Source organism: Herpailurus yagouaroundi, unplaced genomic scaffold (assembly GCF_014898765.1).
Source record: "Herpailurus yagouaroundi ecotype Mexico unplaced genomic scaffold, PumYag 193, whole genome shotgun sequence".
NCBI classification, from domain to species: domain Eukaryota; kingdom Metazoa; phylum Chordata; class Mammalia; order Carnivora; family Felidae; genus Herpailurus; species Herpailurus yagouaroundi.
The window spans coordinates 4,279,117-4,306,140 of NW_024412424.1; the positions used below are offsets into that span (position 1 = coordinate 4,279,117).

Consider the following 27,024-nt stretch of genomic DNA (forward strand, 5'->3'; position numbering starts at 1 on the left):
TTTTTTAATGTTTTTTTTTTTTTTGAGAGAGAGAGAGAGAGAGTGTGTGTGTGCATGCACACACGCACGCGGGCATGCAAGTTGGGGAGGGGCAGAGAGAGAGAGAGAGAGAGAGAGAGAGAAAATCCCAAGCAGGCTCCATGCTCAGCTTGGAGCCCGATAACGGGCTGGAACCCATGACCCTGGGATCAAGACCTGAGCCAAAATCAAGAGTCAGATGTTCAACCAGCCGAGCCACCCGGGCGCCCCCATTTGTGTATCTTCTTTAGAGAAATGTCTATTCAGATCCTCTGCCCGTTTTTTAATTGAGTTGTCTTTCTGTCGTTGAATTTTAACAGTTCTTTACATGTTTCAGGTACAAGTCTCTTATCAGATATATGATTTACAAAGATGCTCTCCAGTTCTGGGGGTTGTCTTTTCACTTCCTATCTTCCACGTAGGTCTTTAGTCCGTTTTGGAGCTAATTTGTGTATATGGCAAAAGTAAGGATCCACCTTCATTCTTTTGCATGTGGTCACGTTTTTGTAATATATGTATTTTTAACATTTATTCATTTTTGAGAGACAGAGAGCAAGCAGGGGTGGGGCAGAGAGAGAGGGAGACACAGAATCCAAAGCGGGCTGCAGGCTCTGAGCTGTCAGCACAGAGCCCGACGCGGGGCTCGAACTCACAAACTGTGAGATCATGACCTGAGCCAAAATCAAGAGTCGGATGCTTCACCGGCTAAGCCACCCCGGTGACCCTCCATCTTTCTTTTTAAAAATTAATTAGTGTTTTGTAAGATCCAATTAATATATGTATATCACATGAAAGTCAAAGTCAAAGAGTGTTAGCAACAGCAGGAGCTTCCTTCCCCGGCCCCGTGGAATCCTTTTAGATGTGTTACTTAGGCTAGGAGTTTGGTGGCTATGACAGAGTCCTGACAACACGGTGACTTAAAAAGACATAAGTTTGTTTCTTGCCCGCATGAATCTCAGAGCGAGTATAACAAGTCTGCTTTATGAGTCAGTCACGGCCAAGGCTCTTTTCGGCCGTCCCACTGTGCCCTTCAAGGCTCTTGGCCTTCCCTGTGTGCTCTGAGACGTTCAGCACATCGTCTGCATTGCGTTAAGTAACCAGCGGAGAATGAAGGGCGTGCTCCTTCCCTCTGAGTGCATGACCTAGAAGTCGCTTCTGCACGTACCCCGTGGCCACACTGGCGGAAGGGAGGCGGAGCAGTGCTGTCGTGAGCTGTGCAGCCGAGCGTCCAGCTAAGTGTTTTGTTGCTGAGTCGGAGGGAGAGGCAGGTCCGGGGTCAGCCTGTGTCCCATGTGTTTCTCTGGTACAGCCCTCCCTGTGTCTGGGTAATGGGCCTCCCCTGCTTCCCCTCAGCTCACCAGTTCTCGACATTACCTTGCGACTTTTACTGTCACACCTCATCTCCCGTCCTCCTCCTCACGTTTTCTCGTGACCGCAGACTTCACGTGTGTGCACGTCTTCTTTGAGGAGGGGCAGTACGGAATCGGAAACCCGGGTCTCCCCTTTGGGAAATGGCAGCACTTAGGCGGCTCGGGCAGCAGGTGCCTCCCAGCTGTGGTACCGTGGGTGCTGAACCTCTGCCCTGGAGACCCGTTTGGGTTGCGTGTCACTCTGTCCCCACCCTAGCCCACCCTTTGCTTCCTCACCCCCCCCCCCACCTCCTGCTGCCAAGGTGAAAGGTGAGAAGAGCCGGTTTAGGTGCCTACAGAGCCTATCTTTCCCTCTTTGAAATGAATAAATCTAGGGGCGCCCGGGCGGCTCAGTCAGTGAAGCGTCCAGCTCTTCATTTCGGCCCAGGTCATGACCTCACAGTATGTGAGTTCGAGCCCTGCATCGGGCTGTCTGCTGTCAGCACAGAGCCCACTTCAGATCCGCTGTCCACGCCCCCCCCCCGCCCCTCCCCAGCTCGCACACATACACGCACTCTCTCTCCCTAAGATACAATAAACATCAATAAATAAATAAATAAATCTTACTTCCTGGGCATATTCTAACTTTGGGGTTTGTAAAACGTATTTCAGATAAATTATAGAAAGTCTTAAAACACGGCAAATACAGGTAGTAAGAGTTCACAAATTATAACTGCGGTCAGTTGCTCATGTTGCTGTAAGCGCAAGTGAGCTTGCTAATTGTTTACCACTCCTCATCCCTTCTTCCTTTGGGACTGCGTTTGCGTCTTCATGCTTCCATTCCTGCACATCGTCAGTGAAGATTCATCTATTAATGGCTTGTCTCCCTGCTGTGGTAGTTGTAACAAGCTTCATTTAAGATGGCACACTGTTTGGATAATTCCAAATTAAGCGTTTTGTTACGACCACATAAATACCATTCACAACTGAGCCAAGGACACTATGGTTACTTTTTCCTTTTGGTAGTACTTTCTGTTTTGCCTGAAGTTAATGATGTCTTCTTTTTTTTTTTTTTTTCATCTGCTTTGTGTTCTTTGAATTTCTAAGTCTTCCCACACCCTCCTAGAGGCTCTTTGAAACTCCTCTCAATACAAATTTTCTACACATTCCAACCTGTCAGATCAAATGTGTTGATCCCTCTTTTCCCCCCGGAAGATGCTTCTTGGGCCCTCTATCCTGCTCAGGCCTGACCCGGTCACTCTCTAGGCCTCTGCTGCCCATCTGCTGCCTAGGGCTTCCCTCTCTCTTTGTTCTGAGAGTCTCCTGACCCTCTTTCCTTTGTTGGATCCTCTGTTTCCTAGATCCCGTTTCTGTCTCTTTCTTAATTTACCCCTTCGTTTTGCTGGAACACATCCTCTGCTGTCTCCTGAGAAAGAGTAAGTGGGAAGAACTGTTCTGTCTTTATATGTCCGGATCTCTCCTGCTCTCTGCTTAGTTATTCTCTACTCTCTTATCCACCTCCGTTTTCAGGTGTAAGGATTTGGAATTCCAGACATCTCCTGGTCATCGTAGATGTTTGTGTTGCTTGTTCTTCTGTATATTTGAGGTATTTTTTTTTTTAATGTTTATTTATTTTTGAGAGAGGGAGAGCACATGAGCAGTGGAGGAGCAGAGAGAGAGGGAAAGAGGGGCTCAAACCCACAAACCGCAAGATCATGACCTGAGCCAAAAATCAAGAGTTGGCCACTTAACCGACTGAGCCACCCAGGGGCCCCCTGAGGTACTTTTCAAAAGGAAAAAGGAGTGGCGGGAACGTCTTTTACCATCTGGAAAGTAAACACGCCATTTCACTTCTTTGGTTGTGAGCATAGATGAACATTTTTGTGCATTTGCTTCACCTTTTGACTTTCTACTGGTGTGAATTATCCATTGATAACTTCGGAGAACAGATTTTTTTTAAACCGTTAGCACAAGACACAGAAGTCCCAGTGCTTATTTTTCTCACTTATCTCCTCTGAGACTCAGATGGTGTGAGTACCCCAGCTGTCACTTGTTCTCATTTTCAGACTGCCTCACGCCCGTGACGGCCGTGAACATGCTCACCCAGCGGGAGGCCCCTGTCGTTATCTTGGCCAAAGCTGACTTTGAGGGCTCTCTGGATTCCAAAATAGGTGAGTAGCTATTAAAACATAATCAGGATAATATACTTAGCAGGCTTCCGATCAAAAACCCCAGGCTGTCGCTGTCAACTGCAGTTGCTCCCTGCTGACTCCATGGTCTGTTTTGCCTCTGGAAAAAAATGATATGCCCGTCATTTAAACACCCCTTATTTAATAACTACATCTTGAAAATATACCCAGGAGTCCACACCTTGCTAGTTGCTATTGAGAGTAATAAAAAGTATCCGGCCAGTAGAGCTAGTTTGTGAGACGCATACGTATGGTACGGGGAATACTATAACTCAGATGAAATCTGATTTCGGAGCTCCTAGAGCCAACAGCAACTGTGGAGATGGGGGTTCTGAGCACACATGATGGATTGGGCTGGGTTTTGACAGAGGTCTGTGGGGGAGGTGAACTTGAGCCCTCCAGGGAAGGGACCGTGACACAGCAGTAGGGTTGGCAGAGGTGCATTTAGAGCTGTGCGTTGGATGTCCCCTGCGGCCTCGCTCATCCCTCGCTCATCCTCAGGTGTCGTCACCTAGCGGGGCTCGGGGGTGAACCACAGGCTGAAAACTAATGACAGCGCGTGCAAAATCCGCCCTTTGGATGGGCCCGAGCGCCCCTCTTCTCCAGTATTCTGGCTGCAGATCCCAGCCACTCTCAAAGTGCCAAGAATCTGCAGAGAAAGTTCCTTCCACTCTCAGTTTAGTGGCACCCAGAAGAAATAGCATTTCTTATCAACATCACGTTTTCCCTCCCAATTCCCAGATCGGTTTTTGGCAAAGAGATTTGAAGAACCAGCCAAACAGAAAATGGATATTAAGGCATTCAGGCCATTCCCTTCTGACCATTGGAACCTGGAAAATGTGTTGCTTGAGGGAAATAATTCCTTCTATTTACTCTTACATATTTTTTTTTTTAATTTTTTTTTTCAACATTTATTTATTTTTGGGACAGAGAGAGACAGAGCATGAACGGGCGAGGGGCAGAGAGAGAGGGAGACACAGAATCGGAAACAGGCTCCAGGCTCTGAGCCATCAGCCCAGAGCCCGACGCGGGGCTCGAACTCACGGACCGCGAGATCGTGACCTGGCTGAAGTCGGACGCTTAACCGACTGCGCCACCCAGGCGCCCCTACTCTTACATATTTTGTAATTAGTAAGATTCATTAATACAATCAGCCAAGACAAACAATAAAAGGACCTCTTGTTGATGTGGCTTTTTGCTTTTACAGGGGGTGAGGGGAGGGGTGTGTTTTGAGTCAAATTACTGGCACAGTATTGAAAATTCTGAAAGAGAAAAAAAAAGTCTGATTTTTTTTTTTTTTTTTTTTTTTTTTAGGATGTGCCTGGAAATAATTTTTCCTGTTGTCTTGAATTCCCACAGTGACAGTATTAACATTTTCTAAGTTACTGCTTCTTGCCTTCCAAGAAGAGCAATAGAAATAACAAAGAGAGAAAGTGGTGTTCTTGCCATTTCACCTGCACTTTACAAAGTAGTCCATGTCCGGGGCGCCTGGGTGGCTCAGCCGGTTAAGCGCCCGGCTCAGGCTCAGGTCATGATCTCACAGCTCATGAGTTCAAACCCCGCGTCGGGCTGTGTGCTGACAGCTCGGAGCCCGGAGCCTGTTTCCGATTCCGTGTCTCCCTCTCTCTCTGCCTCTCCCCTGTTCTCACTCTGTCTCTCTCTCTCTCAAAAATAAAGACTAAAAATAAAATAGTTCACATCCTGCTGAGCCCCACATAACCCACTCTGTGGTCCAGGGCACGCTTTATGTGGTCACATGAATTTTTTGGCCACAGTGTCTCCTTTCGAACACTTCTCCTCATTACCTCAAACCATACGCTTTGGGAGGGTAACACACGGACACTTTCCAGTAATATTTATTGCTTGCCATTTGTCCTCACCCTTCCTTCAAGTCCACTCTGGACATTTGTCTGCCTCGTTAGGTGCTTTTTGTCAGGAATCTCAGCCGGAACACCACAGAACTTTCCATCACACCACGGAGCGTTCCGTCTCGCCAGGGAGCTTTAGGACACGTCTCCCAAACATTAAATCACCCTCGTGGGGCGGTGTTCCAAGGAGGTCGCCCGTGGAAATGTGACCGAAAGCACTGTATGTGTTGCCCTTAGTTTTCTCTCCCAGTGGCCACGTGACGCGTCATGTCTGCAGGGATGTTAGCAGGTGTCACGGCTGACCCTCCAGCAGGAGCTCTCAACCAGGGGCGATTTGGCCACCAGAGGACGTTTGGCAATTCTGACGTCATTTTCTGTCACACTCGGGGAATGCTACTGGCTGAGACCAGGGACGCTCCCCAACATCCTACAGTCCTCGGCACAGCCTCACAGCTAAGTCCAGGAGGCCAGCAATGCCAGGATTGAGAACCCACGGGCAAGCTTGTGTGTATGAATAGCTGAAGCCGACAGTAGGCCTTGGCCCTCTGCATGAGTGATTTACTTATGCTCAACTCCGTCTCCAGGGCATATGTGGGTTGAAGAATAAATTTCTGTTGGGAATGAAGGTACCTTTGCCTTTGGGAACAGAGCCCAGCGTGCAGAAACACAGTTGTCAGCTTTCCACTTCCGGACCGAGTGGATTTTTCCAGGGTGCCCGGAAATGCCAGGGTGCCCTGCGTCTCGCGAGAATGCCACGGTCCTTGGTCACTGAGGGAATTCAGACACGAGGCTTCTCCAGATGCTTGTGCTTCCCTGTCTCGGTGACACAAGGCACCCCGAGTCGTGTGTTTCAGAATTACAACTCTTTTTGAAGCACAGAATGAAGACTTTAAGAAATAGGGGGGCGGGTTTCTCCAAGACGGTGCTCCTTTTTCCCGAGGAATGCGCCGTGGTTTTGTAACTTCTGTAGCTAAAAGAGGGTCTCCCTCGGGAAGCTAAAGCCAAGGGTGTTAGTGCTGTCGATATCTCTGTGACTTGAGCATTTGCAAAGAAGGTGTTCTATGCTTCTCCCCTTCTGAATAGGAATTCCCAGCACCAGCCCAGAGGACGCCAGCTTAGCCCAAACCCTGGGCCTCCCCTACTCCGAAGTCATCGAGACTTTGCCGGATGGCACAGAGAGACTCTGCAGCTCTGCTGAGGTGGGTTCCCCATGGCGCGGGCCTGACAGCTTCTCAGATCATGACCTTGGCCTGGATCTGATGAGCTGTTTTCCTTCAGGTGCAGATTACAACCTGCCATTTCACTCATCCCTACACCTAATGGTCTTGCAGCCTCGTTTCTTAATCTTTGAAAACAAAACAACATTTTCTTCAAGATCAAGAAATTTGTCACCTCTAAATCAAGCCTAATCCTGGGTTCGTGGTTATCGTAGTCATTCTATTCTGGGAATCTCCTGCTGGAAAAAAAAAAAATCTCCCCTTCCGGGAAGACTGATTCCCTGGGAGAGTGACTGAAATTGGCTCTTCTCCCCAGATTATTGACTTGTTTCTACCTCAAGTTGAACTCGCCTGTGGAAATGAACACTGAAGTTAAATCGCGTTTATTCATTTGGCCCAGGTTATCTCTTGGCAGGTGGTAGGTCTGGCAGGATTTGACCTCAGCCTTGCAGTTGCCCCCGGCCAGGGAGTATGATGGAGGAGGTAGGGTGAGGGCTAAGTGGGAAACAGCAGAGCTGGTGCCTCTCGAACTTGAGCGCACCCCAGAGTCGACGGGCGCCTCGTTCGGACCCAGAGTGCCTGGCAGCTTCTGACTCAGCGCTCCCAGGTAGAACCCAAGGATTTGCACTTCTAGTGAGTTTCAGGTGCTTCTGTTGCTACTACTGATCCAGGATCCATATTTTGAGGATCCCTGGCCCAGAACCTTGCTATTCAAAGTGTGGTCCCCGGACCGGCCGCACAGGCATCACTTGCTAGATGTGGAGCCTCTCAGAGCCCCCTGAGTCTAATAAGATCCCCCATGAGACCTGTGTGCTTATTGAGGTTTGACTCTTCTGGTTTAGAGCGCTGTTTCTTAAACTTGGCCGCCCTTCAGAAGTACCTGGAAAGCGTTTTAAACTACTGATGCTTGAGTCCCACCCCAGAAATTCTGATTTGAGGGTTATGGGGTGTGAGGCATGGATTGAACATCAAGCGTGTTCACAGCTCCCCACGTGATTCTCTTGTGCAGCTGAGTCTGGGAACTGCCAGTGTCACCTAGTGAGTGCCTCCCTGGCCGTGTCTCTGAATCGCCCAGGAGATGCTTACTGGCCCCAGGCTGGGTGATCCTGATTCAGTTAGACCTGGAATTCTGGGATTTTCAGGTTTGGGAGTCCCTGGCTATGGGCTATTTGTAGATATATATACAGATAGACATATACAAAGAATAAGAGTGTGGCCAACTTGTTTTCCTTATGCGAGTGACATTTTCTGACTTCGTGTTTGTGCCTTCACTTCGTAAACGGTATCCCCAGATGTGAGTCATGCTCTCAGATACGGAACCTTAAACCTTCTCTTCGACCGTGTTGGGGCAGGCTCCCTGGAGGAGGTGCAGAGCCAAAACCAAGGTGCCTGTAGCGGAGCCCTCGATGTCTCAGCAGGGCAAGAAAGGAGGCACTCGTGGCCAAAATTAGGCTTCTGAAGTGCCCAGAGAGATACTCCCTCTTTAGTATGGGACTGACGTGAATGCATGCTCCCTGGCTTGTTCGGATAGGTTCAGGTGGTCCATTGACCCCTCTCCAGGCTCTAGACTGAATATCTAGGACAACAAACGCTTTTTGGCAGATGGAGGGAGAACAGGTGGTGAGAGGCTCCTGTCATCCGTGAGCCTCTGGGATGTAAAGACAGTGATACGTGGAGGAAGTAGACTTCCAAGAGAGCTTGTGATCATTTGCCCCGTCATCGTGTGATGGCGGGGGTGTGGAGCGTGGAGTGCGGGCCTTGCCGCGGTCGCGAGCGCTGCGTGTTCTTCGGGAGACCCTGCACACCCCAAGGACGGGGCTGCTGTTGATCAACAGCTGCGCGTATTTCTGCATATGCCTCACGCTCGTAAGCTCCTTGCAGGCGGGGGGCAGAGCATAATTATCTTCGTGCCCCCAGTGCCTAGCAGGAGCCTGGCACATAGTAGGTATGCAGGCCGTCTTCAGTGAACCAATTCCGGGGTACCCCAAGCCCCCCGTTGGCATTCCATGCCGGTTCCATTCTTACCATTAGTTTGGTTCTGGTCCCATTGATGGAAAAGAGAAATTCTATTTTCAACTTAGAAAAAATTTGTTTTAATGTTTAATTTTGAGAGAGGGAGAGATAGAACGTGAGTGGGGGGTTGGGGGCGGGGGCGTGGGCAGAAAGAGAGAGAGAGACAGACAGACAGACAGAATCCCAAGCAGGCTCCAGGCTCCGAGCCATCAGCACAGAGCCCGACGCGGGGCTCGAGCCCACGAACTGGGAGATCCTGAGCCGAGCCGAAGTCGGACGCTTAACCGACTGCGCCCCCCGGGCGCCCCTCTCTTTTCTACTTGTGTTTCACTCCGCTGTCTCTAAATCGAGAGCATTTAAACAGAGAAGAAGTGGTTCTGGTCCTTCCAGCTGTGGCTCCAATTCGTTCCCCTGCCTTGCCTGAAATGCCTTCGGCTTCAGGATATTGAACCTTTTCTCTTCCAGATTATGTTTCCCCCAACAGGGGACTGGTCATTAGAAATGCCTGTCATGCAGTTCTTTGTTGGCAGCTCAAAGCATTTGATGTCTGCAGTATCTCGGGGCCCAGGTGATGAGGAGAGCCGCGGAACTGGAGCCGGTTTCCCCGTTAGACACAGTGGACACAGGGCGTGGGGCTGACGGTGCTTTTAGGGGGTCCTCAACAAGGTTTGCACTTCTTTTAAAACCAGAGGGGAAAAAGCGAACTTTAAGGATTTCAAAATTTCATTCGTTTTCATTCCACACACTCCTAAAATGCAATTTTAACAAATGTTTTTCAAGTTTGTTTATTTTGAGAGACAGAGCACAAGCAGGGGAGGGGCCGAGAGAAAGAGAGACAGACTCCCAAGCAGGCTCCATCCACACCATCAGTGCAGAGCCCAGCGCGGGGCTTGAACTCACGAACCGTGAGATCGTGACCTGAGCCGAGATCAAGAGTCAGACGCCTAACCCGATGTGCCACCCAGGTGCCCCATAAAATACAGTCTTTGGTATTATCCTAGGGAGGAAGGGGCCACAAAGATAGAGGCACCCGGGGCTCGTGAAGACACAACATGGCCCTGCACAGACCACACACGAAAATCGCAGTCTGGTGGCATGGGGGTGGTGACACCTTGTCCCTGGGGAGGGAAGACTAGGATTTCTCTCTTTCCCCTTGCAGTTCACAGGCATGAACCGGCAGGATGCGTTTCTAGCCTTGACCCAGAAAGCCCGGAGGAAGAGAGTCGGTGGAGACGTGACGAGTGACAAACTGAAGGACTGGCTGGTCTCGCGACAGCGGTACTGGGGCACGCCCATCCCCATGGTCCACTGCCCGGCCTGTGGCCCCGTGCCGGTGCCTCTGCAGGATTTGCCCGTGACCTTGCCGCACATCACAGCTTTTACCGGCAAGGGAGGCTCCCCCCTGGCCACGGCTTCGGACTGGGTGAACTGCGCCTGCCCGAGGTAAGGGGTCCCCAGCACCCTGCTGGAGTCTCAGACTCTCTGCTCCCTTGACCTGGCACTTCGACCAGACTGGAAAGAATATGCTAGGTCTTTCGGGATGTTGGAGAGAAGGGGCTAGAATCTGAGGCCTGGCCACCGGGATGAGCACCCTCTCCTCTCCTCTCTGAGCCAGAAGCAGCAACGGGTGTCCATTCACATCCTTGCCAGAAACCCCTGGTCCCATTGATGGAAAGCCGCACATGTTCAGCATAGCTTTGTAAAAGGCCACTTCCACCCATTTCATATTCCAGAGAGCTTCTTGGAAGCAGAGAAAATGGTGTCTCCTCTCTGCCTTGGTTTTCCCACCTAGAGGCTTGGTAACAATGGAGATTGTTACTTTTCTCATAAGTAGCAGTGTGGTAGCTACGAGGGTGTGTATGCTGAGGGGTTTCGCTCTTTTTTTTTTTTTTTTTTTAATTTTTTTCCAACGTTTATTTATTTTTGGGACAGAGAGAGACAGAGCATGAACGGGCGAGGGGCAGAGAGAGAGGGAGACACAGAATCGGAAACAGGCTCCAGGCTCCGAGCCATCAGCCCAGAGCCCGACGCGGGGCTCGAACTCACGCGAGATCACGCGAGATCTCGCGAGATCGTGACCTGGCTGAAGTCGGACGCTTAACCGACGGCGCCACCCAGGCGCCCCATGGGTTTCGCTCTTTAATATACTGAAACACCTGCTCGTTTTGGAAGTAGAATTGTTGCACCGTTCGTTCCCCGGCGTATCTCAGATGTGATTCTTGTGATACCAGACCGGCTGATTAACCAACTAAGTAACGAGCACGGGCTGTGTATCTTCCTGCTTCCTTCTGTGGAGAAGCCATTTTTTTCTGGTCCTTACAGATCGCGATAAGGGTGTTAAAATTCAGCTCTGCCAGTACAGAGCTGAATTATGAGGTTGGTAATCAGGGAACCATAGTGCAGTTGCAAGGCCCAAGCTGGGGAGTCGGACAGTAACGGGTCCAAGGCCTGGCCCTGCCTCCTAACTAGCCATGCGGCCTTGGGAAAGTCACTTCACTTCCCTGAGCTTCGGTTTTCTTATCGGAAACTAAACCCCCTCGAAGGGCCGCTCGGGAGACTAGAATTGAGACATGTAATCCTGCACAGTGACCCTTACCAGTCAGTGAATGGAAGTGTCGCCACTGTCCTCCTGGGTCGTCACCCAGCTGGTTTTAAGATAAGGCTTGTGGGCAGGAACATAGGGAGCTCTGGGTCTTTTGGGGATAGAAACGTGGGCTCCAGGAGAAGCCAGCACACCCTCCGTGTTGATAAGCGGTGACAAAAGGGTCTCTCTGCCGGAGACACTGGTGGCCTTCAGCGCACCAGCTGCAGCAGCCCAGGGCCCTTGCGGTGGGGAGAAGGTTTCCTCCCCTGGTTGTGGATTCCTGGAGGTCAGAGCGCAGGTCTTTGGTATTGGTCCAGGCTCCCTGGACGATTCTAGTGAGCATCTAGGGCTGACAGTCACGGAACCGGCGTGTCCAGTGGTAAGGACCGCAGGTGCCCGAGCCCAACAGGTGTGGAGTCCTTACTCTTGAGCTCCAAGACCTTGGGCTGATTGCTTAACCTGTCTGGACGTTGGTTACTCGGTTACTGCAGAATGGGGACGTGAGTAGTACCTACCTCATAATCCCCAGGGTTCCCGGGATTAAATGAGAGAATGCCTGGGAAGCATTGGGCTCATTGCCTGCCACCCACCCCCGCCCTCGTTAGTACCGTTGGCGCTCCTAATGACAATACCATTGTCACTGCACCTGTCTCTCCCACTTACCAAGTAGCCTGGCCACATCACCAGCTTTTCGTGTCGGTCGTAAAATATGTTGGTGTCCTCAAGTCCAACGTGACCACTAAAAAGAAAATCAACCTGGCAAGTTGTAGGCGGACATTCCTCCTTTGATCAGTTGAGCCCTGAATTTTCTTCCTGACCTGTACACCTGCACTAATAGTGTGGGAGAATAAGGAATTTTTGTGTTGTAATTATTTCCCCAAATAGTGTCTACGTTCTGGTTGATTGCTTTCCAACTAAAAAGATCTGGCTTTAATTTAGAGATGTGCTGTTGAGCTCGGCGGCTTCTAGTAGCCCCGGGCGGTAGGAAACAGGATTCCCTCGGGCTCCCTCCCCTAAAGATCTGCCCCCAGGGCCCACCGCTGTCCCCAGAGGGAGGCCCCTGTGAGTCCCAGAGCCCCGCCAGATCTGGGGCTTCTATTTAATCAGCAGGAGCTTGGGGGGTGGGGGGGCGGTGGCGGTGATGGCTGTCTCCTTCAGTACTATCTGTAAAGGCAGTATGAACTGCTTCACAGATGCAAGCTCTAAATGCAAGCCTTCTTTTATTTTTAAATTAAAAGCAGACTCATGCCCTTGCATGCAAAATGAGCAGAAGATTCATCAGATCCTCTTGAGGTTCCTCACGTCCCTCCTCAAAATCTCCAAGAACCCCCAAGGACTCCGACTGCCAAAAGGGCGGCTATTTTAGAAGGGTGGTTGGTCCTACATCTGTGTCTCAAAAGGCAGAGCCTGGAGTCAGAACTGTGTTGTCCAGCAGTCCTTCTCCCTGCCACAAAGGGCCCCTGTTCACAGCTGGTGATAAATGGCGCGACCCATCACTGCTGATCCAAGCCTGGAGGAGTCTTCGGGGGTGGGGGCAGGGAGGCTGAGCCCTTCCTAGGCTAGGCCGGACTAAGGGCGCCCTCTCTCGGGCTCCTGCAAGTTGTAGGATTTTTGCCCCCGGTTTGTGTGGTTCCGTGGGCCCATCACACTGGGCACGTGCTTCGGAACTGGTTCAGCCGTTGGGCCCTTGTGGAACCTTAGTCCTCCCCAGGCATCCCCATCTCGAGGACTGCTTTTTCTTTTCAGCCCTTCACACTCCAAGGATCTCACTTCATTTGCTTTCTTGAATGGTAGGGCTATCTTTACCCTTCTGTGTCCCATCCTTCAGCAGGGGGTGTGTTGGAGGGGAGCTTCTGATTTGTGGCGTTTGCCAGTTTCTATAGTGTACGTACTTCTGCAAGGGCTAGGTTCGGGCTACTGTCTCGACATGACTTGTCAGCGAGCCGGGAAGACGTGTGAACAGTTGATTCTCACAAGCCGGTATGAGAGGTGGCCCCAGCACGCCACTGCCTTTGGACCTCCAAGGTGACCTCTCTTCCCAAGGTTTTGAATTCTGCACCCCTGGCCCTAGTAGAGATAGGGAAAACCCAAGTTTATTCTTTAGCACATCTACATTTGGTTTTCAACTTCTCTTTATAAGTCGATTTCCTTCACAAGTATCATAAACTAGGCATTGGCTGAAGGCAATCTTGACACGCCTAAAATAGAAGTTAACGTGCAAAAGAGACCCTCCGGGCTTATCCTCTTAGGTTGTTAGATTTTCTACCAGGTAAAATTCAGACAAGTGGCGAATAACGCTTTTACTTGGTGAAGGTTTAAATTTTTATTTGTAAATTTCTTCAAAACATCATGTACCGAACAATACAAAAGCAGAGTATCCTCTGAATTACCAATCCATGATGAAGCATTGTTCTTGGGACATTCTAAATTGGTATTCAGTTGTCATCGCTTTCCCAAAAGCTGGTGGAAAAACTGCATTAAAATTTAAAAATTTTAGGGGCGCCTGGGTGGCGCAGTCGGTTAAGCATCCGACTTCAGCCAGGTCACGATCTCGCGGTCCGTGAGTTCGAGCCCCGCGTCAGGCTCTGGGCTGATGGCTCGGAGCCTGGAGCCTGTTTCCGATGCTGTGTCTCCCTCTCTCTCTGCCCCTCCCCCGTTCATGCTCTGTCTCTCTCTGTCCCAAAAATAAATAAACGTTGAAAAAAAAAATTAAAAAAAAAAATTTAAAAATTTTAAAAGAAACTGATGAACTTCCTTTATTTTTTAGGTGCAAGGGAGCCGCCAAGAGAGAGACGGACACAATGGATACCTTTGTTGATTCTGCTTGGTACTACTTTAGATATACCGACCCGCAGAATGCTCACAGGTAAAGCCTTGCTGAATCCTTTGAGCATGTGTCAGTTTGGGTCCTCCAAGAAGCAGACACCAAGATAGAGTCATAGGTGCAAGAGATTTATTGAGGGCAGCGCCTGAAAGGTTGGGGGGAAAGGGGAACAGGAGCCGGTGGGGGGAGCCCTTATAGACCACAGTGCGGGTCCCATGCCCGAGAGGGGAGTGGGAGGAAGGAAGGAGGGTTGCGTCGGAAGAGTCTCAGACCACAGTGCAGCTCTGAGAAAGTCTTAGCCAGGCCGCCAGGAAGCCCCGAGCAAAGGTTATCCATTAGAAAGTCCCAAGTCCGTCGGTGAGAAATAAGCCCACTGACCCAATCAAAGGAGGCACTCGGAGACTTGGAGCACCGTGAAGCGAGGCTTTAATCAACATTCAGCATTCTTGCAAGAGCAGGTGTCTGATAGAAAGGCACGCTAGGGGGCGGTCACAGCAGACAATTTATCTCCTAGCCTGCAAGTCCCTCCCCTGGCTCCTCATTGGCTGAGCACTACAGAGGCAAGTCCCTCCCCTGGTTCCTCATTGGCTGAGTACTACAGAAGTTACCCCCCTTACTGGGGGTGGGGCGTATGCCCATGTAAGGCAAAAAGTAGTTCTGATTGGAACAAACGTACTTTCTCTGAAGTGACACAGAGACTTTTAGTCCCTTCTTTGTTCTTTGGAGCATGCTCATTGCAAAGCCCGCAAAAATAAGCCTGAGAAACAGAGAAGGGAGAAAAACCTGGAAGTGAAGTGTCCAAGAGTTTGGACTCCATTATGGGGTGGAGATAGGGGGCTGATATATACTTGCAGTAGGTTGTAAACCTACTGTTAGCTAGACAGCACAGCTTTTATTTGGTATTGAATCCTCTCCCTTACTTCTTACATCCCCTCCCTCTGGGAGAGCAGGGGCTGTAGGGATACTGAATGGTCCCAAAGGCACAACGCCTGGAAGTCACTAGTCAACTGCTCACCTTGACGCCGGCTCTCATAAGCGAGTGTGTCAGATTATTAAATTAGATTCGTCGCAGCCAAGCAAGCCCCAAGTACAAGAAAAATTAAAAAACAGACGAAGGAAGAAAATTCTGTCACAAAACCCTTCTTGGCCCTGTGGTGAACTGCGTCGTAGGGTTATTAAGATGTAATGTTTTACTTAACCGGAAGTAATGATGGGAGGGAAGGAAGTAGGGAGTGTGAGAGAGCTAGGGAGCATTGCCTCTGGTCACATACACTTGGTAATTTCTAAAATCGATGAATCAATAAAGGGTGGAATTGCCGGAAGAAACGGCTACAAGAATTCCAAGTGGCTACAGGGGAGGCGGGGTGGTGCTCACGAAGGCAGGGGGCCGGAGACCAGTGTTGAAATCGCAGACCTCTCGGTACTGCCTGAGTTTTCGGCCCTGTGCGTGTTTCTTAGGCAAAGAGAAATAAATGAATAAGGGAAAGAGCCGTAGGGAGAGAGGGTAAAGAGAATGAGCGAAAGAAGGCTGTCGCAGAGCACTTAAGATCGCACCCACCATGCATCAAAGACCTCGGCAGCCTGCTGTCATCCTCAAGAGAACCATTGCTCTCCAGCCCCGTAGTCTGCATATCAGAACGCACCCCCCCCCCACTCCTTTTCCTTCATCATTGCAAAAGAATACATTTCCAGTGAGGTGGGTGCTCTGGCCCTCCCCGTGCCGGAGTCCCGCCCTGCGAGATGGCCAGTCTGTAATTTGAGTTCAGGCCATCCAGGAATGAGCGGACCCTGAGTAAACCATAGCCGGCAAAGCCACGATGCCCGGGGACTGCCGCGGCCGGGAAGAGGGCCCCTTTTCTGGCTCTTCCTTCTAGAAGGAGCTGTTGGCACGATCCGTCCGGTAGCAGCTGCTCAGAATGCCAGGGCCGTCAGGCTCTACCTGTCAGAATGCTTCGAGGAACACCTTCTCACAGAGGATGAAAGCTCTATATCAGCGCGGACCCTCGACTGGCGAGAGATGCCTCTGGGGCCTTCCTTCACAGCCCCCCGATCTGGGAACACCCTTTAGCACATCATAAAAATGCAGCTGCTAGTTTTAGCACAGCTTGAGTGCTTACCGCCTGGCTTCCGGGGTAAATCCTGGGGCAATGGCTACTTTCCATGTCTTAATGCACTCCACACTCGTGTTCCCGAGGAGTCTCACCCTTGACCTCCCTTTCTCTTCTGGCACATGGATCGGCAGCTGCATTTTTCTGAGGAACCATTACTCACAAAGAACAAAAATTGTTTGAGTTTTACCAGAATTCTGGCACGGTGACTGGAGTACCATTTGAAACCACGGAGTACAGATCCTCCGAAGGCAGAGGTTTACTTCATTGGATGAGCTCAAGGAAGCACGTTATCTTGGGGTTAAAGGTCCTCAGCCAGGGGTGCCTGGGTGGCTCCGGTCAGTTAAGCGTCCGACCTCAGCTCAGGTCATGATCTCGTGGTTCGTGGGTCCGAGCCCTGTGTCTCGCTCTGTGCTGACAGCTCAGAGCCTGGAGCCTGCTTCGGATTCTGCGTCTCCCTTGCTCTCTGCCCCTTGCACTCTGTGTGTGTCTCTCTCTCGAAGATAAATAAACATTCAAAAAAGGTAAAGGTCCTCAGCCAGCTCTGCTCCCCTCCCCACGACACACGCACATGCACACCGGCACACACCTCTGCATACTCACAGACTCTCCCCTTCAGGGTCCCAGCCAGAAAATAGAGGGAAGTAGTATTTTCTTTACTCCCCGGGGAGTATGAGGAGGCCTTTCGTGTAGGATCTTTGTCACTGATAGCATCTGTTGGGTGAGAGAGAGATGTTGGCCCGATTTTGTGATGGTTACCCTAACTATGCTCCTTGCACGCAGGAGACCGTATACAGGCTCTCGCTGACTATCTGTGTTTTAACGCTGCTTTTAAAAGTAAGATAGAATTTCTATTTTAAAATGTACATGTAGTGTCTACCTGTTAATCTCCTCGTAAATGCCATACTGCCCCCTGTTGGTAAGAACTCACACATCCCAATTGCCTTATCGGAATAAAAACTAAAACATAAATCCACATATTCAAATATGCATTTTACAGAAATACCTCTTTCCCGGAAATACCTTTTTTTGCTGCTATGTTTTCCTCTTGTCTCCATTTTATATGGAAATTGGCATTTGTTAAATTGTCAGCAGCAACTTCTGAAACAGTTTTTATAAATTTCTGAATTTAACACGGACCTGACTTTCCTTTAGTAGATAAGTTTTTCTCTTACGATATTTTTGAAAAGAAAACGAGTGTTTCTCTGACATAATCTGTTTCAGAGCGTATGCAGATTACAGTGGGTCTGTCTGATTTATGTAATTGTGGCAAAGTGGGTTTTTAAAAAACGACCGTTTCTCTTTCTTCCAGCCCTTTTAACGCCGCCTTGGCAGATTACTGGATGCCTGTGGATTTGTACATCGGAGGGAAGGAACACGCTGTCATGCACTTGTTCTACGCGAGATTCTTCAGTCATTTTTGCCATGATCAAAACATGGTCAAGCACAGGTGAGCACGTATCCCCCTTTGCAAAAGAACTTGGTTCCGTGAACGACAACCGAAAGCAGGTGCCAGTTCTTCCGGGGACCAAGGTAAATGGAGGTCGTGGCAGACTTCCGGTTTTCAAGTGTACTTCGGAGGTCACTGTCAGCCTTCGCCACGTGAAGTGCGATTTCTGTTGCTTCGTTTCACTTCTAGCCTGTGAGATTGCAGGTTCGCACAGAATCTTGCCCTCAGCTCTTGTCTGTTTAGCGGAGTTAAGTAACTGAGCCGTTTACTTGTGAGGCAGAGACAAGCGGCTCATAATGTTGCATGGCTTTTTACAGTGTCTCGTTTCAGGTGGTGTTTATCATCTGGCCACACTCGATGTAAGCTCTTTTTCTAAGCCTGACTGAATCCTGCCTGGATAGATGACTCTGGGAAAAGCAGATAATGGATTAAAGCTGGGGAATCCCATTGTAAATCCATTGATAAATTTTCTTCCTATTGGCCTATAACCTATTCCCCATTATGGTCAGCAAGGTATATGTGCGCTTTTCCCCCCCATGAAATACATCATATATATATATATATGTATATGTATATACATCATGTATATATATGTATATGTATATACGTATACATATGTATATACAATATTGCATGTACATATGATATATGTATGTATATATTGTATAATGTCTTATACAATTCAAAGAATAAAGTGAACATTGCTGCACCCTCCTTCTCAGTTTGAGAAAGAGTACTCCAGTCCCTTAGAACACCCAGGGTCCCCTACCCAGTCTTACTCTGTCCCTACTCACCGCCCCTCCCCTGGCCAACCCCTATCCTGCATTATTCACTTTCTTCTCTTTATAAATTTATCACCTCTGTATGTAGTTTTGAAACAGTGTGTGTTTTTTGGTTTTCTTGTGTGTGAGCTTTATATGTGTAGAATCATATTTCGTGTATTCCCTCTCGCTTTCCTCGCTCAGCATTTTTGGGGGCTCACCCACACTGGTGCACAGAGTTACAGTTGCGTTTCTGTTTCCCCGCTGTGTGGTATTCGCTCACGTGGCGTGGAATTTCCAGCGCAGAACACAGTTTATGTGTCCATCCGCCACTCGTGGCTGGTGGAGTGTTTTGTGCAACAATGAGCCAAGCCAGACGGTGAGTGTTCCGGTACATATTTGCTGACATACAGTGTCAGCACGTGTCTGGCGTGTGTCCCTAAGAGCCGAGCTCCTGAACTGCGGGGTATGCACGTGCCCGACCTCACTCAGGAACACCCTGCTTGTTTTCAGACTGCTCACATAAACCTGTGCTCATGTGAGCAGAGATGAGGTCCCCATTACCGCGCGGCTGTGATGGATCCGTTTGTGGGTCACGGCTGAAATGAGAGACATTGCGCACTCAGTGAAGCTTAGCAGTTATTCACGTGTCTAGGGGACCGGTGTGTTTTCCCTTCCGGTAAATCCCTGTGTCCTTTATGCGTTGCTGGGTTGTCTTCTATTGACTGTAGGAACTTTGAAAATATTCTGGATGCTAATCCTTTTCCAGCTATATGTATTGCAAGTATTTTTTCCCGGGTCTCAATTTCTCTAATTTTTATGGTGTCTTTTGACGAGTAGAAACTCTGAAGTTAATGCAGGAAATTTTAATGACTTTTTTCCTTTAGGGCTGTTTGTTGCTTTTAGTGTCTCAGTGCCCTCAGTGGGCCCGTCCACGCATTGCCTTGCTGATCTTTAGTTGCCTCTCCATCAATGTCATGTTTCTGCGTATATATACAAGGGCCTGTTTATAGGATCTTTATTCTGTCTGTTGGTTTGTTTGCTTTTTGCTGTGCTCGTTATTTATTGGCTTTATTTTAATTTTACAGGTCTTACTGTCTGGTAAGGGTAGTCCTTCTACTTTGTTCTTTTTCTTTAGGAATAGCTTGGCTGTGATCAAATCTTTTGCCCTTCCATATGAATTTTAGATTCACCCTGTCACATTCCACAAAAATATCTATTGGGAGTTTAATGCAATTGCACTGAGTCTGGATACTTACTGAGAGCTTTTCTCACTCTTCCTTTTTTTTCTTTTAAATTTTTTAAATGTTTATTTTTGAGCCAGAGAGAGAGAGAGAGAGACAGAGCATGAGCAGGGGAGGGACAGAGAAAGAGGGAGACATAGAATCTGAGGCAGGCTCCAGGCTCTGAGCTGTCAGCCCAGAGCCTGACGCGGGGCTTGAACTCACGAACCGTGAGATCGTGACTTGAGCCGAAGTCGGACGCTCAACCGACTGAGCCACCCAAGTGCCCCCTCACTCTTCCTTTTTATGTCTCTGACCTTAACATCTGAAATCATTTCCCCTTTATCTGAAATATATATTTTAGAATATCTTTCATGCTCTTTAGTGAAGGTCCATCTATTAGCTTTTATTTGATATTTCAACCTCATTTCTTAGTTTACCAGCTCAGTGACACCTTTGAAACAATTCTTTTTTTATAACTTGTCTGGCTTTTTCACTTATTTATCAGCAGGACGATAATTTAGGTTATTTTGTCTGCCATACCATCAGGAGCATAATTCCTGGGTTTTTTTTCAATTACGGTTGTATTTTGTTTTTTGTATCTTTAATTCAGCATCTGTTACACTATTTGTTTTTAATGTTTATTTATTTGTTTTGAGAGAGAGAGCACACTCATGCATGGGAGGGGCAGGGACAGAGGGAACCCTGTGCGGGCTCCACGCTTACTCAGTGCAGAGTCCGACCTGGGGCTCAAACTCACAACCTGTGAGATCACAGCCTGAGCTGAAATCAAGAGCCAGACGCCTAACTGACTAAGCCACCCAGGCACCCCCTAGACTATTTTTTAATTGCAGAGAAAAAAAGGGAAAAAAAGATCTGATGATCTCTTCGTCCAGATAACCCATGTTAACAACTTAAAAATACAAAATAATAAAGTAATGCATGTCTAAGGTTAAGAGTTTTTTTCTTAACTGCACAGAAACTGAACATTGAAGTCTCACTCCCTGCAGGCCACCCTCCCCCCCCCGCCAACCTGTTAATGGCTTCTTTTGGTCTCTTCCAGAAAAACATTTTGCATTACCTCCATGTTTCTGTTGATAGACTTATTTTTAAAACGTGACATATATTACACACATGCCTTTTTGCTTTTTTGATTTAATAATATATCCTAGTGATCCTTCTACATCAGCATGTGCCGACCCCCCATCCTTTGTAATTTACGCACAGTACCCCATCATAATGGATCTCCCGTGATTTATGTAAGCAATCACCTATTTTTCCAATTGCTGTTACAAAAAAAAAAGAGGTGACTCTCACTGTCTGTGTTCTCAGCTGGTATTTGGGTTTATACCTGTAAGTCCAAGTCCCGACATGAAAATGCTGGGTCAAAGGATATGTTTTTAAAATTTTGATATATAAAAAATATATTACTTTAAAAATCTCAGGGGCTCCTGGATGGCTCAGTTAAGCGTCCAACTTCGACTCACGTCATGATCTCGTGGTTCGTGAGTTCAAGCCCCGCGTCCAGCTCTGTCCTGCTTCAGATTTTGTGTCTCCCCCTCTCTCCGCCCCTCCCCCGCTCATGCTCTGTCTCTCTCTCAAAAATAAATAAACACGAAAAGAAATTTTTTTAATCAAAAAATAAAGAAAGAAAAAAGAGAAAGGAAAGAAATGTCTGAATAGACTCTAAGGGGAAAAAAAGACCAACTTATTTAAAATCTGTTAATAGAACTTTGTGCGTCGCCGCAAACCTTCTGTAGAGCGTGGCGATCGCCTTGTACAAATATCTGACCTACATCATATATCTTCTATCTTGCTAGTCAAGAGCATGGCTATATATAGATGTATGTGTGCGTGTGTATTTGAATGTATAAAGGATATTTGACTTAAGCATATCTGTTTGTAGAGTGCCTGGGTGGGTCAGTCGGTTGAGTGTCCAACTTCGGTTCAGGTCGTGATCTCATGGTTCGTGGGTTCGAGCCCCACAGTGGGCTCTGGGCTGACAGCTCGGAGCCTGCAGCCTGCTTCATATTCTGTGTGTGTCTCTCTCTGTGCCCCTCCCCTGCTCATGCTCTGTCTCTCTCTCTCAAAAACAAGTAAACATGAAAAATAAATAAATATCTCTAGTAACGCAGACTACAGTCTAGTTTCTGCAAAATGAAGCATTATGAAAGCCCCCTCCCGTCACCCCGTCTCAGACCTGCTCCCTCTCTCTGTGCACACACACACAGATTAAGAGTCTATGGTACAGAAAACGCATTTAGTTTATACATCAAATTAAATGCTGAAAATAATTTTCTTCTCATTAGTCCCAGAGCCCTTCATGTGTCAAAATAAACTGATTGCATCAGAAGGACAGTGAATACATTAACAGCATTAAGCCTCAGTCGGAATGTTTGTGCCTTGAGACTTTTCCCATTCTGCCTTGAATTTCTTCTCTGTGGAAACTTCTTTACGTCATCAGATAAAACTTCCCCGTGAGGATGGGAATTGTGTCCTGTTGCTGTGACAGTATCGTAGAGACTGTACATTCTCAGTGGATATTTGTTTAAATTGAGTTTAAGCCCTTGATATAAACAGATAAAAGTTTATGCTTTTCGGGGCTCCTGGCTGGCTCACTCGGTCGAGCGTGCGACTCTTGATCTCTGGGTCATGAGTTCAAGCCCCATGTTGGGCGTGGAGCCTACTTAAAAGAAAAAAATGAAACGAAAGAAGTTTATGTTTCCACAAGGAAGTGTCCTCCTTGGGCTAGAGAGAAAACACACCATGAGAAACGTTTCCTTCTGATGCAGGTCTAGAAACAAAGACCATAAATGATTTCTGGCCCCAAGGCCCATTTGTGCTTCTGAAGTTATTTGCAGGAGCAGTGAACAAACCAATAAATGAGTCAACGGCTAACTATTTTAAACTATAAGACAAGGCCTGGCTATTTTTATGACTCCCGTACAGTGGTTTGAGAACTATATTCGAGGAGAAAAAATGTTTGCGGCGTTCGGATGTAATTGTCAAGTCCCGTTTGCGGTAGGACTTGGTGTCTGTTGAAATGAATTTCTAACCCACAGAGCCTCCAGACACCCCTGGAACTTGCTTTTCCATCAGACGTAAGGGACAGCTGTCCGGTGTACTTCGAAATATATCTGTGCAGTATTTTGTGTGCGTTTTTAAAAGTTCTTTACGAGATAGTAAGATTCTATTCCGTGCCCTCCCCCCCTCAAAAAAAGGAGACATTTATTTTAAGTACTCAAAATCTGACCTTGAAGAAATTCCCCTTATCTCCGTGTCTCAACGCAGTTGTTAGGGTCACTCTCCTGTGAAATCACATCGGGGCCAGGACGGCCTCTGAACATGGCCTTTTCATCAGGGGTGTCTCCACAAACCGGTCAGCCTCAAACAAAATGAGAGTCACCCGCCTTCTGTGGTAAAATTCAGGATTCTCCAGTCAGAATGTTTGAAGACCTTCAAACAACTTTTTCAAGCTGGCCTAGGAGGAAAAACTGAGACCTGTCAACCACATGTGTATTTATGTCTCTTTATTTATTAGCTGTTTTTGCTGACACGTATCTAAATCAGAACTTTATTTTTTCATTCTTTCTTTTTAAAAAAATTTACTTATTGTTTATTTACATCCAAGTGAGTTAGCAGATAGTGCAACACTGATTTCAGGAGGAGATTCCTTAGTGCCCCTGACCCATTTAGCCCATCCCCCCTCCCACACCCCCTCCAGCAACCCTCTGTTTGTTCTCCATATTTAAGAGTCTCTTCTGTTTTGACCCCTCCCTGTTTTTATATTCTTTTTGCTTCCCTCCCCTTACAGTCATCTGTTTAGTATCTTAAATTCCTCATATGAGTGAAGTCATATGATATTTGTCTTTCTCTAATTTCGCTTAGCATAATACCCTCCAGTTCCATCCACGTAGTTGCAAATGGCAAGATTTCATTCTTTTTGATCGCCGAGTAATACTCCATTGTATATGTATCCCACATCTTCTTTATCCATTCATCCATCGATGGACATGTGGGCTCTTTCCATACTTTGGCTACTGTTGATGGTGCTGCTGTAAACATGGGGGTGCATGTGTCCCTTCGAAACAGCACACCTGTATCCCGTGGATAAATGCCTAGTAGTGCCATTGCTAGGTCGTAGGGAAGTTCTATTTTTAATTTTTTGATGAACCTCCATACTGTTTTCCAGAGTGGGTGCACCAGTTTGTATTCCCACCAGCAGTGCAAAAGAGATCCCCTTTCTCCGCATCCTCGCCAACATCTGTTGTTGCCTGAGTTGTTAATATTAGCTATTCTGACACGTGTGAGGTGGTGTCTCACTGTGGTTTTGATTTGAATTTCCCCGATGATGGGTGTTGTGGAGCATTTTTTCATGTGTCAGTTGGACATCTGGATGTCTTCTTTGGAGAAGCGTCTATTCATACCTTTTGCCCATTTCTTCACTGGATTATTTGTTTTTTTGCGTGTTGGGTTTGATAAGTTCTTTATAGATTTTGGATACTAACCCTTTATCTGTCATCTGCAAATATCTTCTCCCATTCCATCAGTTGGCTTTTAGTTTTGCTGATTGTTTCCTTTGCTGTGCAGAAGCTTTTTATCTTGATGAGGTCCCAATAGTTCATGTTTGCTTTTGTTTCCCTTGCCTCTGGAGACGTTTTGAGTAAGAAGTTGCTGCGGCCAAGGTCAAAGAGTTTTTTGCCTGCTTTCTCCTCGAGGATTTTAATGGCTTCCTGTCTTACATTGAGGTCTTTCATCCATTTTGAGTTTATTTTTGTGTCTGGTGTAAGAAAGTGGTCCAGGTTCATTCTTGTGCATGTCGCTGTCCAGTTTTCCCAGCACCACTTGCTGAAGAGACTGTCTTTATTCCATTGGCTATTCTTTCCTGCTTTGTCAGAGATGAGTTGGCCATACGTTTGTGGGTCCATTTCTATGTTCTCTATTCTGTTCCATTGATCTGAGTGTCTGTTTCTGTGTCGGTACCAAATACTGTCTTGATTACAGCTTTGTAATACTTCTTGAAGTCCAGAATTGTGATGCCTCCAGCTTTGGTTTTCTTTTTCAGGATTGCTTTGGCTATTCGGGGCCTTTTCTGGTTCCATACACATTGTAGGATTGTTTATTCTAGCTCTGTGAAGAATGCTGGTGTTTTTTTGACAGAGATTGCTACGTCTATTTCTGTATTACTCTTGGTTAGCATTTGGTTAGCCCTGTCCTTCCGGGAGGGATTTGAGGCTACTGCCACTCCCTGTTGTTTTCATTTCTCAACCCCCTGGCCACCATCTAAGATAGTTATCTCTAGGAGCACCTGGCTGGCTCCATCGGTGGAGCGTGTGACTCTTGATCTTAGGGTCGCAAGTTTGAGCCCCATGGTGGGTGTAAAGATTACTTTAAAAATAAACAAACAAGCAAATGAACGTAGTAGTGATAGCCTGGGAGCCCGAGGCCTCTGTCCCATGTCCATGTGGGCCACTACCTCGCGTGTGGACAAGTAACCTGTTTGGTTCTCAGGGGCCTCACGTGCGAGGAATTCTGTCGACTCTAAGCACTGGATTCGCTCTAATTCTGGCTAAGTTTCATCAACTTACCACAAAGTCTTATGTAGTTCTAATACTCTTTCCTGCTTTCTACGTGAGTCCTGGCCCTCTTTCACACTTGCACATTTAGGTCTGTACTCTGAGCTTTTCATGGATCTCTTTACCCTCCACCAGAAGCTGGCCTCCGGGCTGGGTGTGCCCCCACATGGGACAGCACGTGTGCTGTTGTGCATCCGAAATACTGGGGCGCCTGGGTGGCTCAGTCAGTTAAGCGGCCGACTTCGGCTCAGGTCATGATCTCACGGCTCATGAGTTCGAGCCCCGCGTCGGGCTCTGTGCTGACAGCTTGGAGCCCGGAGCCTGCTTCGGATTCTGTGTCTCCCTCTCTCCCTGCCCCTCCTCTACTCATGCTCTGTCTCTCTCTGTCTCAAAAATAAATAAACATTAAAAAAAGAAAAAAAGAAAGAAAGAAATACCAGGTTACTGATCAAGCCAGAATTAATGTCCCCGGGAGATTTGCCAAAGAAGATACGCAAATGATGAAGAGGCCTACCCTAAAATGCTTCCCTCGCTGGTAGTCAAAGAAATACAGTGAAACAGAAGTGAGGCACCATTTTCCGTATAGTGGAGAGGCTGCGATGAACAGCGTCCCCTGTGCTGCAGGAAGGCCGTTTGGAACAACCTTTACGAAAAGCAGTTTCATGATATACTACGAGAGCCTTAGAAACATTCACACTTTTGGACACACTAATTGTACTTCTAGAAACCTAGCCCAAGGGAATAATCAGAAATGCAAACTTATGCACCCAACTGTACACGTGTTATTTCAAGTAGCTACAAGTTCAGATATGCCCTATCGCCCCCACATTCTGAGAAAGAGTGAATGAAGTCTAGCCCCTGTACAACTCTTTAAAATTATATTACATGGAATGTTTAGTAACACGGAGAAATGCATCTGAAGTACCTAGAACTGAAAAAAAAAAAAAAAAAGCATGATACAGAATCATAGATGCAATTTGGCTATATCTCTGTATTTAAATGTACACACGCATATATACACATACACAGAGCAAGAGAAAAGACTAGAAAAAACTATGCCAACATGTTAACACTAGTTTTCTCTGGAAGATGAACTTATTGGTGATTTTCTTACTTTTTAAGGCACTCCTGCTTTTTTTCCAGAGTTTTTACAGTGATCGTACAACCTTATAATAGGAAAAAAGAATTAAAAAAAAAAAAAAGCAGTCATTTACAGCGTAGATTCAGAAGCAGGGAAGTACCCGGGAGGAAGTACCCGGGAGGAAGTACCCAGGGGAGGGCTTTGGCTGTGGCTGGACGTCCCCGGGACGGAAGCCGCAGGGGCGCACTGCAGAGAGGGACGTACCCAGCTCCTCCCTGAACTGCAGTAAGGAAGCCTGTCTCTCCCTCTGTAAGGGACAGTGGTGAGGGACGGCGGTAGGCCCAGGAATCCTGTCAGGTTTTGTTGCTCTTAACTGCAACTCTGGGGAGACACAACGTTCCCCAAAGTGACATTCTCCCTGTGGTTTGTTGTCAACCAAGAACAGTGGCCTGCTGATCACTGAGAACGCCACGGGCTCCAGTCCCCCAAGCTTTTTTTTTTTTTTTTTTTTTTTTTTATTTTTTTTTTTGTTTTTTTTTTTTTTTGACAGAGAGAGACAGAGCATGAACGGGGGAGGGTCAGAGAGAGAGAGAGACACAGAATCCAAAACAGGCTCCAGGCTCTGAGCTGTCAGCACAGAGCCCGACGCGGGGCTCGAACTCACGGACCGCGAGATCATGACCTGAGCTGAAGTCGGACGCTTAACCGACTGAGCCACCCAGGTGCCCCGAGTCCCCCAAGCTTTTATGTGTCTCTCTGATCA

The 27,024-nt window shown here is 47.7% G+C and overlaps 1 protein-coding gene across 8 annotated transcripts in view; it reads left to right on the forward strand.

Moving 5' to 3' along the window:
• LARS2 (leucyl-tRNA synthetase 2, mitochondrial) overlaps positions 1-27,024 on the forward strand; it is a 170,790-nt gene that overhangs the window by 107,080 nt on the left and 36,686 nt on the right. For all 8 annotated transcript variants that reach the window (XR_005781487.1, XR_005781488.1, XM_040445096.1 and 5 more), the window contains exons 10-14: positions 3,434-3,538; positions 6,508-6,623; positions 9,814-10,097; positions 14,006-14,104; positions 17,483-17,620. Coding sequence is in view for 6 of the 8 variants with exons in the window: in XM_040445096.1 (XP_040301030.1) it covers positions 3,434-3,538; positions 6,508-6,623; positions 9,814-10,097; positions 14,006-14,104; positions 17,483-17,620 (742 nt within the window). In the remaining 2 variants the exon portion in view is untranslated. The remainder of the gene's footprint in view (positions 1-3,433; positions 3,539-6,507; positions 6,624-9,813; positions 10,098-14,005; positions 14,105-17,482; positions 17,621-27,024) is intronic.